Source organism: Triticum urartu, chromosome 1A (assembly GCF_056163025.1).
Source record: "Triticum urartu cultivar PI428250 chromosome 1A, HENAU_Tu73, whole genome shotgun sequence".
Classification (NCBI taxonomy): domain Eukaryota; kingdom Viridiplantae; phylum Streptophyta; class Magnoliopsida; order Poales; family Poaceae; genus Triticum; species Triticum urartu.
Genome location: NC_141873.1, coordinates 472,328,121 through 472,345,632, shown reverse-complemented (window position 1 = coordinate 472,345,632; position 17,512 = coordinate 472,328,121). Strand labels below are relative to the sequence as shown.

Sequence of the window (17,512 nt, the reverse complement as noted above, 5' to 3'; positions counted from 1 at the left end):
GGAAATGTCACGCGGTGACATTCGCAGTCCTGCCTAGCCTGCTACAGCCCGGGTTCCCGGAGTCCTGTTAGCCCAGTGCTACAGCCCGGATTCACACGCTGCTGACCGACATGCTCGATGTGATTCATGTATGCCTGTCCCCATAGGTTAGTGCCGCTTTGGGTTCACGACTAGCCATGTCGGCCCGGGTTACCTGTCATATGGATGCTAGCGACACTATCATATACGTGAGCCAAAAGGCGCAAACGGTCCCGGCCCATGGTAAGGCGACACCCGTGGGAATACCGTGCGTGAGGCCACAAAGAGATATGAGGTGTTACCGGCTAGATTGATGTGACTTGGAATCGGGGTCCTGACAAATACGCAAATTCTCCGGCCCTTCCGGCTCTGGATTCGACGATGAGAGGTGGGAGCGGTACTCGTACCAACGAGCTCGCTGTCGAGGATCCGACGGCTCCATCACCTCTGCCATTGCCCAGAGGAGAATCTCCAATGAGATTGCCCCCTTGCCTTCAGGAACCATCTGCTTCAGTTCATCCGGTGTCACTTCCAAAGTCAGGCCCAGCGAGTGCAACTCGAGCGAATCCACGCCCGGAAACCAGGAGCATATTTCATTGCACTTGGCCAACAACTGCTCGTCTCCGACGCAAAACTCTTCCATCCAGGTAGAGCTAGCAATCAATCAAAGACGAAATTTGCAAATCAAAATTGTAAAAATGAAAGCGATTATGAGGATCAAAATTACCACAGAATCTAATATGGGCTCCTATGAACGGATCGTAATTTCTAGGGTTTTCATTTTTTCACACTAGCTTCCACTATCACGAGCCCAATCCTAAATAAATGTCAGTATTGTTTGAAAACTGAAGCAACTCAATGAACAACAGTTAAATCGCCCATTAAATCGACTAATCCTAATTGCTAGGATTTCGACTAGAAACGTACATGTCGTTCAACTATATCGGATGGTTCCTGTGGGCTGCGATTTATCACCGTGCCGCTTCTCCATCGGAGCTCAGGCGAACGGTCGCAGTGGGCAACGAGGTTGCTACGGCACGGCGGCGGCGGGACTGCAACGGGAACAGCGGCGGCGGCTGGGTGGGGATGCGGCTGCTTGCTCCGGGTCAGAAACTCCCTTGGGCAATGGAGCGTTGTTTGGAAACTCAAACATTAGTTGCAGACATTATACACACATGCATGTTACAACATTTAGGGTGCGAAGTTAAAAAGATGTGGTATGGCACAAATGCAAAAGAGATTCATTTGATGGCTGACCTTTAATGAATTTTATGTTTCAGGAAGCATATGCTTATTCCCTTCTGCACTCTACTCCTTCCACTTGGTTTTTAATGGCAAATGATTTTTGACTTCAAAACCAACCTCCGAACTAGTTTTGCTGCTTGCAGAGGGTTAATAGGCATGTTTGCTCCCTCCATGAAGCCAACCTTCATCGTAGATCCGGTCCTTGCTATAATACTCTCTAAACCATGCCCCAAAGTAGGTCCGCGCTCACCTCGCCTCTTCTTCTCCTTCGAACAGTTTGTCCTTGCTACAGGATGTTGTTGTGAATAGATGTTCATGGCCAAGTTTTCTGCCTCAGGATCATCTGCTTCACGATTATCATCAGAATTGTCACATGGGGGAGTTGCTATCTGGAGAAGTAAGATTATCTACTGGCATGATCTGCAAAGGTCGACACATTGCTCATTTACATGCGTAGCCGCACTTCCCGCGCACCTTACCGGCCAGCTAAGCTCCTTGTACTTAGCTCAAACACATCCAATATACAAAGCAGGGGTAGGATTTTACGCCTCACGGCGGTTCGAACCTGGGTGAACACTTGTGTGGTCTGTTGATTCTGCTCTTTGCACGAGTGTATCCCCACATGCCACAGTCAAATCGTAAAGGGGCCATTACCGGTCCCATAGATCGTCGTACGCACGACACTTTTGCTTCACAAAGTTTTAAGCATTGGACAAGCAAGCCGAAATCGGTCTGCCTGTAGAGATCCACGTACTGGTACGTACTTTGTAGTACAGCTAGCTGGCTACATGAAATGCATGCCAAATTTTGCGTCCTTGCCTACGATGGTATTTGGCAATACCAAGAGAGAGGTTAGATTGTGGTGTATTGCCAGAGGGAAACACTTAGGGGTGATCATTCCGGGAGAATAGTACGTTTGCTTCTTTTTGGCTTCGGCCTTGTACATACTCTTTACTCCTTGCTCAATTAACGAAAAGGCCAAGCTTTTGCTGTATTTCATGAAAGTAAAAATAAAAACAGGCGGGCAGAGATCGGTCTGCCAGTAGTGATCCACGTACTAGTACGTACTTTGTAGTACAGCTAGCTGGCTATATCAAATGCGTATGGACCATTGACCTCGTAATAGCTAGGTATACGATTTGCACAACAAATCTGCAAGCTAGGCTGTTGACACTGGCGTACCAGCTACGACATTTCTTTTGAGTTGTGGTAGCACCCCCACTGCTTAATTTCTGCACCATCCTTAATAAGTTTCTTGTGCCGTGCATGCATATATACTACATGCCATGAAATCATTTCTCATGCCGATCAACCAGCCCTTCTCACTTTGTATAATGGAGTAGTTAGTTTACTACCCCCATCTAGGCACAAAAGTGAACTTATGATTCCTACCAATCTCCATTCATGGCTGAAGTACTCCTAGATGGCGGCACCGAGCATCAAACGGAGTACTCGATCGATTGAGCATCTGATGACCAAAACATTTTGGACGCATGATTCGCTGCATCTTTGCATAGAAAGAAGAACAGCTCAGTCGGAGCTGTGACCCTGGCCAAGAAGCAACAACTCATATTCATGGGCACTTATTAGTTTTTAGTACTCCGTACGTATCTTCTCTCTAGGCACTATATGGCCTTCAATTGCGATGATCGGGGTTGATTATGAGCTGGTCTTTTAGCTCGGAGGGGTTTCGAAATCGAGTGGTTGGTCGATTGATTGGTCGATCCGTTTAATTTGCCTGACAAGGATGGATATGTATGGCCATGCATGCATTGCCGCGGTTTACTACTCTGCATGCACGACCATGCACACATGTACTCGATCTGCAAGCACGCAGTTGACACTAGCCCGGCGCTAGCTTTGCACGGACCGGGATACCATCAGCTGAATGCCCACCATAACACCTCTGCCTGCCTGCGCGCGTCTGCCTAAAAGTGGCCAGCTAACTTGATATCGACAAGCGTCTTCTCCGGAGGTCACTGTTGGACAGGTCCTTTTCAGAAGGGAGGCCATCAAGCCTGCCTTAATTTATGTTGGGGCGCATGCACACTGTGCTGCTGCCAGTAATTTTCATAATCTTCTTGCTGCTGCGGCTGTTGCACTGTTTATTTCTCGACGGCATTAAGCCGGCGACTGTGCAAGGGGATGGAGCGGCCGCAGCGTGCCTTGATTCTGTGTCCAGAAGAGGCACGTACGCACAGTAGAGCGTAGCGAGTACAGTGGAAAGCTAGCGTACCAGACAGCCGGGCAGGCTGAGACGAAGTGGAAATGAGGGCACATTTAGTGGCTGGCTGTGTGAGGAATCAATTGGCCTTCCTTGCATTTCAGCAACAACGCATTGAAGCGACAAGGTTGGCATCGACTGTGTGGTTTGATGCATCGGCGCCCTGACACGATCGATGCCCCTCTTTGTTATTGCACAACTGTCTCCAATTACTCGTGCATTCATTCTGGGTTTAAAAGCGAGTTAATCCGCAATAGTCTCCCCTTTGAATGACTCTAACCACCCAGCATCTTCCCATGCGTGCCTGCCTCTTCCCTTGCTTCTTTCTCTCTGGTGTGGTGTGTGGTCTGAAGTCTGAACCGTGCAACATGCAAACTTATTTTGCAGGAAAAGTTGTCTGAGCTTTATTAGTGCATGCATGGTCTCGAGAAAACAAGACTTTTCTCAACTTTGATTTGACTGCCCGAGTCTTCATTCATGTTAATCTCATGATGATCTTTGCATGTTCTGAGTAGGAGTACTAGTACTACAATTTATCATGCAAAAACCATACATACAGTATATATTCAGAAAAGGTTATTATGCATGCAGGCGTACGTACGTACGTGCGTACGTATGTTCGATCGATGCGGCGTACGTAGGACATGTGCGCGAGTTAAACGAGAATGAATGAGCTGCCTATCTGACATAGCTAGCCAGAGCTATAGCTCGACGTCGGTCGTTCGTCCGTATGAAATGAAATGCGTCACTGCAGCGTATTTATGCCCCGGCCGCGTCAAGCTTCACGGCTGTGCCTGGCGCCAAAGGACGGGGCGAGACAAGCGCATTACTGCCTTCTATAAAACCTCAGAGACAAAATCTTAATCCTTGCCAGTACTGCCCCGTACTACAAACGCACGCAGTCACGACTCACACAACAGATGAAATTATTACCTAGACCCGTTCCATGGGCACCCCGGCGTCCCACTAGCTAGTCCATGGAAGGGACGGGTCTACGGAATAATTCCTTTCTTCTTGACCCAACTCGCACGCACGCACACACCAACACCAACGAACACGCACGCACACGATTGATGAGAAACTAAAGAGGACGGCAGCTAGGCGATCGACGACACGACGGCTAAGCATCTAGATCGAAGAAGCCCGGCCGGTCGGTTCAGCCGCGCTTGCCCTTGCCGACCTTGCCGGAGCCGAACCCTGGGTTGCGGTGGTCGGCGCCCACGTCGTTGAAGTCGAGGAGCACTGTGCTCTGGCACTTGGGGCACTTGGGGTCCTCCCGCGACAGCATCACGTACATCATGCACCGGGGGCAGCCCGCGAGGATCATCGCCGAGCCACCACTGCCCCCGCCAGCCTCCGGGCTCCCCTCCGACGACACGCACGAGCTCGGCGGGGATGCCGAGGAAGAAGACGACGAAGACATCCTCCTCGGCGAGTTGCTGCCTCCCGGCGGCGCAGCCGATGGACCCCCTCCGCCGCCGCCGCCGCCGCCGCCGCCGCGTGACCGCGAGAAGCTCAGCCTCAGGTCCAGCTTCGGCCCCTTGCCATTGTTCCTGCTCATCTTCAAGCTAACTCCGCACACCACCGCTGCACTGCACAATGCACACCAAATATAGCTCATGTCATGCTTTCGCTCGATCTCAAACATAAAACAACATCAACAGAATACTCCTCCATCAACCTAGCTATACTGATGGTCTATCGATGCAATTAAATAGCCGACGTTGCCGCGCGGTACATTACCTTTGGAGTACGTTGAAGCTACCCAGCTAGTGACACGGAACGTGTACGCGAAACCAAACTAATGTGGGTGTGGAGGTGGAGGTGGAGATAGGGTGGTTTGGAGGCGCGCGCTTGGAAGGGCACTTGCATGCACGTACTAGCTAGCGCTGCCGGCCGGGGTGAAGGACACGGACCAAGTGAGAGCCCCCTGCCCTGTGCCTGAGTATTTGAGGGGTGGTGGTGCAGCTCCCGTGGCGATATATAATGAGGGCGCCGGACAGCTAAGCTGCGTCGAGGTGGAGAGGTGATGATGTTCTTTATTGCCTTGAACAGAAGCATTTAAATTCCCTCCCTGTCGCTTCCCTGCATGCCCCCCCTCCGTCTCACGATGCTAGCTCCGTTTTGGTTTTGCAAGTAAAGGTCAGGTCCCTCTTCTCATTCCTGTGGTTGGCGATGTGTGTTAGGTTAAATTGTAGTCATCGCTAAGAGCATCTCCAGCAGGCGCGCAACCACACGCACTAAAACCTTTTTACAGCATGGAAATAGCAGTTTTTACGCGCGGCAGGACGCTGACTCTAGCGGCCGCTGCAAAATATGGCGTGCTAACTTACAGCGTGCGCGAGCAGCCGGCGCTTGCAAATAAGATTTTACATGTCCATTTTGACAATGTGATGATGTTTCAAACATTAAACAAATATGCAAAATAAAAGGCATAACATAGTTCAATTGCACAGCAAATCAACAATCATGCCACATCATCATCCAACCAAGTTCAAAATCACCCAACCAAGTTCATGACACATAAAAGTTCACACAAACAAATGGCACATCAACAATCATGCCACATCATCATCGTCCTCCTCTTCCTTCGATTCTTCATCCTCATCCGAAGACGATTCTTCCTCCTCCTCTTCATTGTCGCGCACCCCATCATCATGGGGAGCTCGAAAGGTGTTCGCAGGATCTCTAACGGCATCATGCGAAGGTATGTGAGGCACCCCGGAAGACATGTGTCCACCCATGTCACCCGGAGGTGCTCCCATGCCTCCCATGAGAGACCCAAAACACATGCCTCCCATGGTAGCTCCGAAGCCACCCATGCGTCTCATGGTAGCTCCGAAGCCACACATGCCTCCCATGCCGCCCATGGTATCTCCGAAGCCACCCATGCCCCCCATGCCACCGATGCCTCCCGTAGATGCTCCCATGCCTCCCATGGTAGCTCCGAAGCCACCCATGCCACCCATGCCTCCCATGGTAGCTCCCATACCTCACATGCCCATGGCTCTTTTTTGGACCAAGACTTCTTCACGGGCAAGATTGACGTACTCCTTTTGCTTCTCATCGAGTGTAGATGTGTCCCCGGAGATCAAGTACTTCTCACATTCTAACAATCTAGATCGCTCCTCCATGGCCAATTTCTTCTCCTACAATGCCACCTTCCTCTCCTCGGCCGCCACCCTCCTCTCCTCGGCCTCCAACCTCCTCTCCTTGGCCGCCGCATCTTGGTTCCTTGTTATCATCCTCACCTCATTTGCTTCCTTTGGGCGTGCCAAGGGGGGTGGAATCCTACTCCTTGTAGGAGTAGGTTTCCCCCTATCCTAGTCCAAGAAGGAGAAGAAGGGAAAGAGGAGAGAAGACAAGGAAGAAGGGGGCACCCCCTTCCCCTTGTCGAATTCAGACTGGGCAAGGGGGGGGGGTGATGAAGCTACGTACCTAGGGTAGGGTCGTAGACCTGACCTAGACATCCTCCCCTAGGACAGCACCCTAAAGCCAGGATCATCCAAAGAGTATCATCATTCACTCGACTAGAAACGTTCCACTCGGAAGAATCGATGTCACTCGACCGTCGCAGAAGTCACTCGACAGGCAAAAGAGCTAAAGCTACTCTGCATATGCAACGGTCGAGCATTTACTCATAGGCTTAATTGGCATTCACAGCACTTTAATGTGGGCATTTCCAGTAACGTTCTCTCTTCAATGTACCTTAAACCCTCTGTGTCATGGGCTGGCTGGGGTCCTGGCGCACTCTATATAAGCCACCCCCTCCACAGGCACAAGGGTTGGCACGCCCTGTAATTCACACGCATATAATCCAGTCGACCGCCTCCGGGCTCCGAGACGTAGGGCTGTTACTTCCTCCGAGAAGGGCCTAAACTCGTAAAACTCGTGTGTAAAACTCCTCCATAGCTAGGATCTTGCCTCTACACTCCTACCCCCCATTCTACTGTCAGACTTAGAACCACGACAGTTGGCGCCCACCGTGGGGCAGGTGTCTTAGCGACTTGTTGGAGAAGTTGCGATTTTTTCCGATCCCCATCAACATGGTTACGGGCGGAGGTTTGGCCGAGGGCCACGAGATCCATCTTGGTGCGCTCGTATTCGTCGCCGATGACTCCGCTTGGCTCCAAGAAGCGCCACTTAACGTCGAGGCGCTCCCCGTCCGTGGGGCAACACACTTTCGCGTGTGCGTCAGTGGCGTCCTCCTACGGCAGTCGTCGACTTAGTATCGGTCGGCTCCTGTGCTGACCTCCCTCCCTGCAGCCCGCCGGGGCAAGCGTTCCGGTCGATCGAGGCTTCTGCGGTGGGTGAGGCATGCGGTGGTTCGCCAGTCGGCCACCCCCCAAGTCACGGCAATTGAGCCCAATGAAACTCTCTACGGCCCGTTCAACTGGCTCCGTAGAGACTGCATCCGAGTGCGACAGCAGCGACCCCGCGGCAGAAGTTTTGATGGTCAATGGACCACATAGTCCTCCTGGCTTTACCCGTGAAGACGGAGGCGATGGGGACGGTGATCCGTCGCGTGTTCACGAAGCGTACCGCCCCGAACCCCTCTCTTCGCAGCAAAGGGAAGAACTTCACCGCCGGAACATGGATGCGCTTCACACTCCTATCGTTGGAGAAACCCCTGAGGCCCAGGCCTTGGAGGAGGCGCGTCTGGCCAACTTGGCTGAGCGCACTCGACTGGAGAACCTCCAGCTCGCCACTCGATGAGCGTGCTCGGCAGCGTATCCCCGAGTCCAGTTGACGCCAACTTTTTCCGCCTCTGACTCAGGTATACCGAACTCCGATCCAGAATATCACAGCTACGGCCCGAATAGCAGAGTCAATCCAACCTTCCCAGTCCTAAGCTAGTCGAGGTTTGGTGCAGATCCGAGCTTTGCTCCGTGCGGTGGGAGAGCAGAATACAACAGTATCTCAGTCGCGGAATAGGATCCATAGCAGGCCCGTAGTTGCAGACACAGTCCAGTCGGCTCACAGCCCGAGATCGCCCCCAAGGCGTGAAGAACGTGGGGACCGGCGAGATCAGTACAGAAACCGCGAGCACTATGATCACTGACTCGATCACGATGATCGTCGTCGAGTGCCCACGCCTCCCCCAAGGAGTGAGTCATACATGCCTCGGCAGCATGATGACAGACGTCCTCACAGTGGTGGGCGAAGGATTCCAGTCGACCCCAGGGAGCCGGGCTTTGATGCGAGATCTATTCTCATTCAGGGTCTGGTCGACAGAAACAGAGCTCATAGAGAAGGTCACGACAGAGATTTCCCAACCAGCAGCAGGGTACATGTCTCAGGTCCAGAGTGCTTCAGCAGAGCCATCAGGGCTGCGGTGATTCCTCCCAACTTCAGGTTGGCGATTGGAGTCAGTAAGTTCACTGGCGAGTCCAAGCCTAACACTTGGCTTGAGGATTATCGAGTGGCTGTACAGATTGGTGGTGGCAATGATGAAGTGGCCATGAAGCACCTTCCTTTGATGTTGGAGGGCTCAGCTAGAGCGTGGCTGAATCAGTTAGCACCTAGTAGTATTTATACTTGGGAAGATCTTGCCCGAGTATTTGTCAAAACATTTTAAGGTACTTGCAAACGGCCAGCAGGGCTGATAGAATTGCAGTGTTGCGTTCAGAAACCGAATGAAACTTTGAGAGATTATATCCAGAGATGGATCACGTTGCACCACACGCTGGAGAATATGTCGGATCACCAGGCAATTTGTGCCTTCAAAGAAGGCGTTAAGTATCGGGAGTTGAACCTGAAATTCGGTCGGACAGGAGATATGACTCTGACTCGGATGATGGAGATTGCCACCAAATACGCCAATGGTGAAGAAGAAGACCGACTCCGGAGTGGCAAGCACAAAACAGTCGCCCACGAAACCGGAGGAGGGAACTCCAGTCGGAAGCAGAAGCGCAAAGCCGAGCCAGCTGCTCCTGGTGAAGCCTTAGCCGTGACTCAAGGAAAGTTCAAAGGGAAACCCAAAGGGCCGTGGAACCCCAAGAAAGTAAAAGATCAAGATGGAAATGATGTGCTAGATTTACCATGCCACATTCACACCAAAAAAGATGAAGAGGGTAATTTCATTTACCCGAAGCATATCACTCGACAATGTTGACTCCTAATCCAGCAATTCCGAGAGAAACAACCCAAGGAAAAGGAGAAGGAAGCGGACAAAGTTGAGGATGAGGAGGAAGATGATGATGGTTACCCCCACGTCAATTCCACTCTAATGATTTTCGCTGATGTTGAGAGTAAGAGTCGACTGAAAGTCATCAACAGAGAAGTGAACATGGTCGCTCCGGTGACACCCAGTTATTTGAAGTGGTCTCAGACTGCCATTACATTCGACCAGTCCGATCACCCAGCGCACATAGCCACCCCTGGGAGGCAAGCACTGGTGGTCGACCCAGTAGTCAAAGGCACTCGATTGACTAAGGTTCTGATGGATGGTGGCAGTGGTCTGAATATACTATATGCAGAGACGTTGAAAGGAATGGGCATTCCGATGTCCAGACTCAGTGAAAGTAATATGAGTTTCCATGGAGTTATTCCTGCGTCACTCGGTCAGATCGCCCTTGATGTAGTTTTCGGTGATTCCAAGAATTATCGCAAGGAAAAGTTGACATTTGAAGTTGTGGATTTCCAAAGTGCCTATCATGCTATTCTAGGCAGGCCAGCTTATGCACGTTTTATGGCCCGACCATGTTACGTGTACCTCAAATTGAAGATGCCTGGTCCTAAAGGGGTGATCACTATCACTGGCAGTCGAAAGAAGGCAGAAGAGTGCTTCCAGAAGGGCTCAAAGATTGCCGATGCACAAATGGCAGTAGTGGAGTTGCAGGAGTATCAAAAAAATGCAGATCCGAGTGATTTGTTGCGAGCTAAGAAGCCTGCCATAGATTCAGCATTCCAGTCATCTGGTGAAACGAAGCCGATTCATATTCATCCAACGGATCCCAATGCTGCTCCGACTCACATTTCAACAACACTCGACTCCAAATAGGAAGAAGCGCTCATCCAGTTCCTCCATGAGAATTGGGACATCTTTGCATGGAAACCTTCTGACATGCCAGGTGTTCCCAGGGGACTGGCTGAGCATCATTTGCGAGTCGACCCAATGGTGAAACCAGTCAAAGAACATCTTCGACGGTCCGCCGTACAGAAGAGGAAGGCAATCGATGAAGAAGTGGGTCTGCTTCTGGCAGCTGAGTTTATCCGAGAGATTTACCACTCTGAGTGGTTAGCTAATGTTGTCATGGTCCCAAAGAAGGTCGACTCACTTCGCATGTGCATCGACTTCAAACATATCAATCGGGCCTATCCGAAATATCACTTTCCTCTCCCTCGCATCGACCAAATAGTCGACTCGACTGTGGGGTGTGAGCGTTTGTCCGTTTTGGACGCTTATTCCGGGTATCATCAGATCCGTTTGTATGGACCCGATGAGATAAAAATAGCTTTCATCACCCCATTTGGGTGCTTCTGTTATGTCAATATGCCATTCGGTTTGAAGAACGCTGGAGCCACATTCATGCAGATGATTCAGAAGTGCTTGCTCACTCAGATCAGTCGGAATGTGGAAGCATACATAGATGACATTGTGGTCAAGTCACGTAAAAGTTCCGACCTATTAGCTGACCTTGCTGAAACCTTTGCCAACCTCAGAAGGTATGATATCAAGCTCAATCCATCAATGTGCACATTTGGATTTCCAGGCGGAAAATTACTCGGTTTTCTCGTTTCCGAATGAGGGATCGACGCTAACCCAGAGAAAGTGGGTGCCATACTCCGGATGAAACGCCATGTGCGTGTGCATGATGTCTAGAAGCTTACTGGTTGTTTGGCCACCCTAAGTCGATTCATTTCTCGCCTCGGTGAAAAGGCACTACCTCTTTATCGACTGATGAAGAAGTCAGATAAGTTCGGGTGGATTCCTGAAGCTGATGCAGCATTTGCAGAGCTCAAAGCCCTGCTTTCCACCCAGCCGGTGCTTGCTGCTCCAATCAGCAAAGAGCCTTTACTGCTTTACATTGCAGCCACTGGACAAGTCGTCAGTACAGTACTTACGGTCGAGCGGGAAGAAGAAGGAAAAGCCTACAAAGTTCAGTGCCCAGTATACTATGTCTCTAAAGTTTTGACTCCATCAAAGCAAAGATATCCACATTATCAGAAGCTTGTTTATGGGATTTATATGACCACGAAGAAGGTTGCACATTACTTCTCTGATCACTCCATTACAGTCGTCAGCGACGCTCCATTATCAGAGATTCTGAACAACAGAGATGCAACTGATCGAGTGGCAAAGTGGGCGATTGAACTCCTTCCCTTAGATATCAAGTTCGAGGCAAAGAAAGCTATCAAGTCCCAAGCAATAGCGGATTTCCTCGCCGAATGGATTGAACAACAACTGCCGACTCAAGTTCACTCGGAGCACTGGACCATGTTCTTTGATGGCTCCAAGATGCTGAATGGTTCCGGTGCTGGGGTGGTACTGGTATCCCCCCGAGGAGACAAGCTCAAATATGTCCTCCAGATTCACTTTGATTCCTCCAATAACGAAGCAGAATATGAAGCACTCTTCTATGGGTTGCGTATGGCCATCTCACTCGGTGTCCGTCGCCTTATGGTCTATGGCGACTCAGATTTGGTAGTCAATCAAGTGATGAAGGAATGGGACGTCAGAAGCCCAGCCATGACTGGTTACTGCAACACGGTGAGGAAGTTGGAAAATAAGTTTGAGGGGTTAGAGCTCCATCATATACCCCGACTGAAAAATCAAGCAGCAGATGATTTAGCAAAGATAGGCTCCAAGAGAGAAGCTATTCCCAGTAATGTGTTCCTGGAGCATATTCATGCACCTTCAGTTCAAGAAGATCCCTTCGCTGAAGAGCCCCCGCAGCCTAAGAGTGCCACAGATCCGACTGAAGTCGAGGTCCCAGCCGTGGTCGACTTGATCATGGAGGTGTTGGTCATCACTCCCGACTGGACGGTGCCATATATTGCATATATCCTTAGGAAAGAGCTCCCAGAGGATGAAGAAGAGGCTCGACAGATCGTCCATCGATCCAAAGCCTTTATTGTAATAAGAGGACAACTGTTCAGAGAAAGTGCAACTGGAGTCAGCCAGAAATGCATAACGCCAGAAAAAGGTCGAGTGATCTTCCACGACATCCATTCGAGGACCTGTGGTCACCATGCGTCCTCTCGGACCATTGTGGCTAAAGCACACCGAGCTGGATTTTATTGGCCACGAGCAAATGAAATGGCGAAAGATATAGTCGACAGATGTGAAGGCTGCCAGTTCTACTCCGATATGTCGCACAAACCTGCATCAACCATGAAGACCATTCCACTCGTCTGGCCCTTTGCTGTTTGGGGATTGGACATGGTTGGTCCACTAAAGACTGGTAGGAGTGGCTTTACTCACGTGCTTGTAGCAGTTGACAAGTTTACCAAATGGATCGAAGCCAAGCCTATTAAGAATCTTGAAGCTAGTATTGCTGTCAGCTTCATTAGAGAGTTGACATTCAGATATGGGGTTCCGCACAGCATCATCACTGACAACGGATCCAACTTCAATTCTGATGAGTTCAGAACCTTCTGCGCCTCACAAGGCACGCGAGTCGACTATGCTTCAGTCGCCCATCCCCAGTCGAATGGACAAGCAGAAAGAGCAAATGGCCTGATTCTCAAAGGACTAAAACCCCGACTGATGCAAGATCTCAAGCAGGCAGTGGGCGCCTGGGTTGATGAACTTCCATCAGTTCTTTGGGGATTAAGGACAACTCCCAATCGGCCGACTGGCCGAACTCCATTCTTTTTGGTCTATGGAGCTGAGGCAGTTCTACCGAGTGACTTGCTTCACAATGCACCACGAGTTGAGCTCTTCTCTGAAGATGAAGCAGAACAAGCTCGGCAAGACGCAGTTGACCTCCTAGAGGAGGAAAGAGAGATGTCTTTGATCCGGTCGACCATTTATCAACAAGACTTGCGTCGATTCCATGCTAGACACGTGAAGGGTCGAGCCTTTCAAGAGGGTGACTTGGTTCTTCGAGTGGATCAGCAGAAACCACACAAGCTCGCCCCAGCTTGGGAAGGTCCCTTCATTGTCACCAGAGTGCTCCACAATGGAGCATACCACCTTTACAATGTCGAGCATAAGAAGGATGAGCCACGGGCTTGGAATGCGGAGCTGCTCCGCCCCTTTTATACTTAAGTACTCGTTCAAATAAAATGTAATAAGAAATACCTTTGTAATTTGTTTATCAAAGACAAGAGCTTTACAGTCCTCTTGAATGATTGTTGTTGCTTTTATTTGCGTCTGAAATCCACCAAATGGGTAACTTAGCTGCGAATCCGTTTCGCCTAAGTTCAAAAGAAAATCCTACCGAGTGGTGAGCAAGTCTCTCAATCGGGCGCTTAGCCGCGAATCCGTTTCTCCTAAGTTTGTAAAATCCTACCGAGTGGTGAGCAAGTCTCTCACTCGGGGGCTTAGCCGCAAATCCGTTTCGCCTAAGTTTGTAAAATCCTACCGAGTGGTGAGCAAGTCTCTCACTCGGGGGCTTAGCTGTAGTCCAGTACTTGCCTAAGTTTGTAAAATCCTACCGAGTGGTGAGCAACCCTCCCACTCGGGGGCTTAGCTGCAGTCCAGTACTCGCCTAAGTTTGTAAAATCCTACAGAGTGGTGAGCAACCCTCCCACTCGGGGGCTTAGCTGCAGTCCAGTACTCACCTAAGTTTGTAGAATCCTACCGAGTGATGAGCAACCCTCTCACTCGGGGGCTTAGCTGCAGTCCTGTACTCGCCTAAGTTTGTAAAATCCTACCGAGTGGTGAGCAACCCTCCCACTTGGGGGCTTAGCTGCAGTCCAGTACTCGCCTAAGTTTGTAAAATCCTACCGAGTGGTGAGCAACCCTCCCACTCGAGGGCTTAGCTGCAGTCCAGTACTCGCCTAAGTTTGTAAAATCCTACCGAGTGGTGAGCAACCCTCCCACTCGGGGGCATAGCTGCAGTCCAGTACTCACCTAAGTTTGTAAAATCCTACCGAGTGGTGAGCACCCCTCCCACTCGGGGGCTTAGCTGCAGTCTAGTACTCGCCTAAGTTTGTAAAATCCTACCGAGTGGTGAGCAACCCTCTCACTCGGGGGCTTAGCTGCAGTCCTATACTCGCCTAAGTTTGTAAAATCCTACTGAATGGTGAGCAACCCTCCCACTCGGGGGCTTAGCTGCAGTCCAATACTCGCCTAAGTTTATAAAATCCTACCGAGTGGTGAGCAACCCTCCCACTCGAGGGCTTAGTTGCAATCCAGTACTTGCCTAAGTTTGTAAAATCCTACCGAGTGGCGAGCAACCCTCTCACTCGGGGGCTTAGCTGCAATCCTGTACTCGCCTAAGTTTGTAAAATCCTACCGAGTGGTGAGCAACCCTCCCACTCGGGGGCTTAGCTGCAGTCCAGTACTCACCTAAGTTTGTAAAATCCTACCGAGTGATGAACAACCCTCTCGCTCGGGGGCTTAGCTGCAGTCATGTACTCGCCTAAGTTTGTAAAATCCTACCAAGTGGTGAGCAACCCTCCCACTCAGGGGCTTAGCTGCAGTCCAGTACTCGCCTAAGTTTAAAAAATCCTACCAAGTGGTGAGCAACCCTCCCACTCGGAGGCTTAGCTGCAGTCCAGTACTTGCCTAAGGTTTAAAGTCTGTCCCTATCTGCAAGGACGATGAGGTGCAGGTCGATCACGGCCTTCTTCTCCGAGCTATGCCACAAGTACAACGTATGCTCCATCCCCATCCGCAAGGACGGTGAGGTGTAGGTCGACCACGGCCTTCATCTCCAAGCTACGCCACAAGTACAACGTACGCTCCATCCCTATCCGCAAGGACGACGAGGTGCGGGTCGACTACGACCTCTTTTTCCGAGCTACGCCACAAATACAACATGCGCCCCATCCCCATCCTCAAGGACGACGAGGCGGAAGTCGATTGAACTCTCCACTTCAGGGCTACATCCCAAAGAGCAAATTCCATGCGAAGGCAAATACAAACATATTCAGAAATAAACCAAGTTCAGATAGATCCAAAAAAATTCCAAGCGACGGATCAAAAGTATTCGAGTATCAAGCCCGAAGGAGTTTAATGGTTAGAGCAACCACTCGGCATCCCGAGGCAAATTAAGGCAAGTTTAAATCTCAAAGTTTGTTCATTCGGCAGGAGGAGGGCTGGCAGGTTCAACGAATTCGTCCAAATCGATTCCATCTGCAATCCGAGTGGCGGCAGCTATGAAAGTCTCCATAAAGGACTGGAAATCGTGCCTTTTGGTGTTGGCGACCTTGATCGCCGCCAGCTTGTCTTCGCGAGCTTCCTTGCAGTGGACTCTTACCAAGGACAACGCCATGTCAGCACCACACCGGGCAGAGGACTTCTTCCACTCTTGCACTCGACCAGGAACCTCGTTGAGCCGAGTCATCAGAGATTCGAGGTCATTTTGAAGCGCCGCCCTTGGCCAGAGTGATGAGTCAATTCGTGAAACTACCACCCTTCAGACGAGCGAGGTAACTTGTGACACTGGCGACACGGGATTCCAGTCAAAGCACATTCATGGCAGCCTCGTCGCCGACTGGAGAAATGATAGGGTCTAAACCCGTCTCAATCCGTCCAGTTTCCTCATCAAAGTTTTGGCAGAATTCTGCAGTCAAAGAGTTAGTGAGTCGACTGGACAGGATTAACTTGCAAGCAGTAAATCAATCGGATTAAAAGGAGTACCTTCCAGCATAAGATAGAGCTTCTTGGCAAGAGTTCTCAGATAGGCTTCCACATCATTTCTCTTACGAGCCGCGGACTCCAGCTTCTCATTCAGATAGGCTTCCACATCATTTCTCTTACGAGCCGCGGACTCCTTCTTCAGACGAGTTACCTCTCGGTTGGATTCAGTGAGAGAGGACTTCAGCTTGCTTACTTCTTCTTCCAGCACTCTGACCGAAGCCAGCTTCTGGTCTGCAAGGGCAGTCTTATCTTGAGCTTCCTTCTGCGCAGCTGCAAGGTCCAAGTCCTTCTTCTCCAGAGCCAACCTCATTTTCTCTGCAAAATAAGCAATCGAATCAAACAAGAGACCGAAGAAATATTTTAAGGGATGATCGACGTGAACAGTCGATGGGCAGTTACCTTCCATACCAGCAGCTTCATCTTGAGCTTTCTTCAACTTTTGTTGGGCCAGCTCCAAGTCGAGGTTGAGTTGCCTCTGCTTCTCCTCAAATTCGGCGAACTTAGAAATAAGAGTAGAAGATTTCTGTAGAAGGTAAAGGACATGTCAATCGATAAGATCAAAGATTATTTACTTCTGAGTGAATAAAACTTAAAAGTTTACTCAGACCCCAGTCGACTGCCCGCAGTCGCCCGCGGTCTCGGGGACTACACCCAGCGGGTGCACTTGGCGTGCCCCCACTGATTTAGACCCCACTCGACCGGTCCGCCCGGGTTGAGTTAAAAAAAGACAAGAAAGAGAGAAGAACTATTCAGACCTCGGCCGACTGCTAGCAGGTGACCGCGGTCTCGAGGACTACACCCAGTGGGTGCACTTGACGTGCCCCCACTGGTTCAGATCCCACTCGGCCGGTCCTCCCGGGTCGAGTGGAAGAAAGGAAAGTGAAAAGTACTCAGACCCCAGTCGACTGCGGTCTCGGAGACTACACCCAGTGGGTGCACTTAGCATGCCCCCACCGGTTCAGATCCCACTCACCCGGGCTGAGTGGAAGAGCGCAAATACTAAAGACAACAAAACACCCAGTGGGTGTACAGATTCGACGCAAACAATAAGAGATTGTATGAAATAAAATATTTCAGGTAGCATATCCTAATAGAACAAGGTCAGTCGAAAGCCAACATACCTGGACATTGGCCCGAAGAGCCGCGCTGGCATCGTAAGCAGCCTGGCTGTTCTCGTGCACCGTCTTCATCCGCTCCATCATCACATTAGCCTGATGGATAGCCTCCACAGCGGCGTCCGACTGGCTTTCCGGAACATGATAGTTGGT

General features: G+C 50.5%; 1 protein-coding gene across 2 annotated transcripts; it reads right to left on the bottom strand.

Moving 5' to 3' along the window:
• Nucleotides 1-4,321: 4,321 nt before the first annotated feature.
• LOC125535682 (uncharacterized) lies at nt 4,322-5,462 on the bottom strand. Of its 2 annotated transcripts, none has more exons than XM_087539163.1 (2): nt 5,231-5,462; nt 4,322-5,074 (listed from the first exon to the last, which is right to left on the bottom strand). In XM_087539163.1, the coding sequence occupies exon 2, from the start codon at nt 5,046-5,048 to the stop codon at nt 4,644-4,646; it is 405 nt and encodes a 134-aa protein (XP_087395289.1). In that variant the 5' UTR covers nt 5,049-5,074; nt 5,231-5,462; the 3' UTR covers nt 4,322-4,643. The 2 variants fall into 2 exon arrangements, with proteins under 2 accessions (XP_087395289.1, XP_048554707.1); XM_048698750.2 differs by having other exon boundaries at nt 4,322-5,079; nt 5,231-5,461.
• Nucleotides 5,463-17,512: the final 12,050 nt, after the last annotated feature.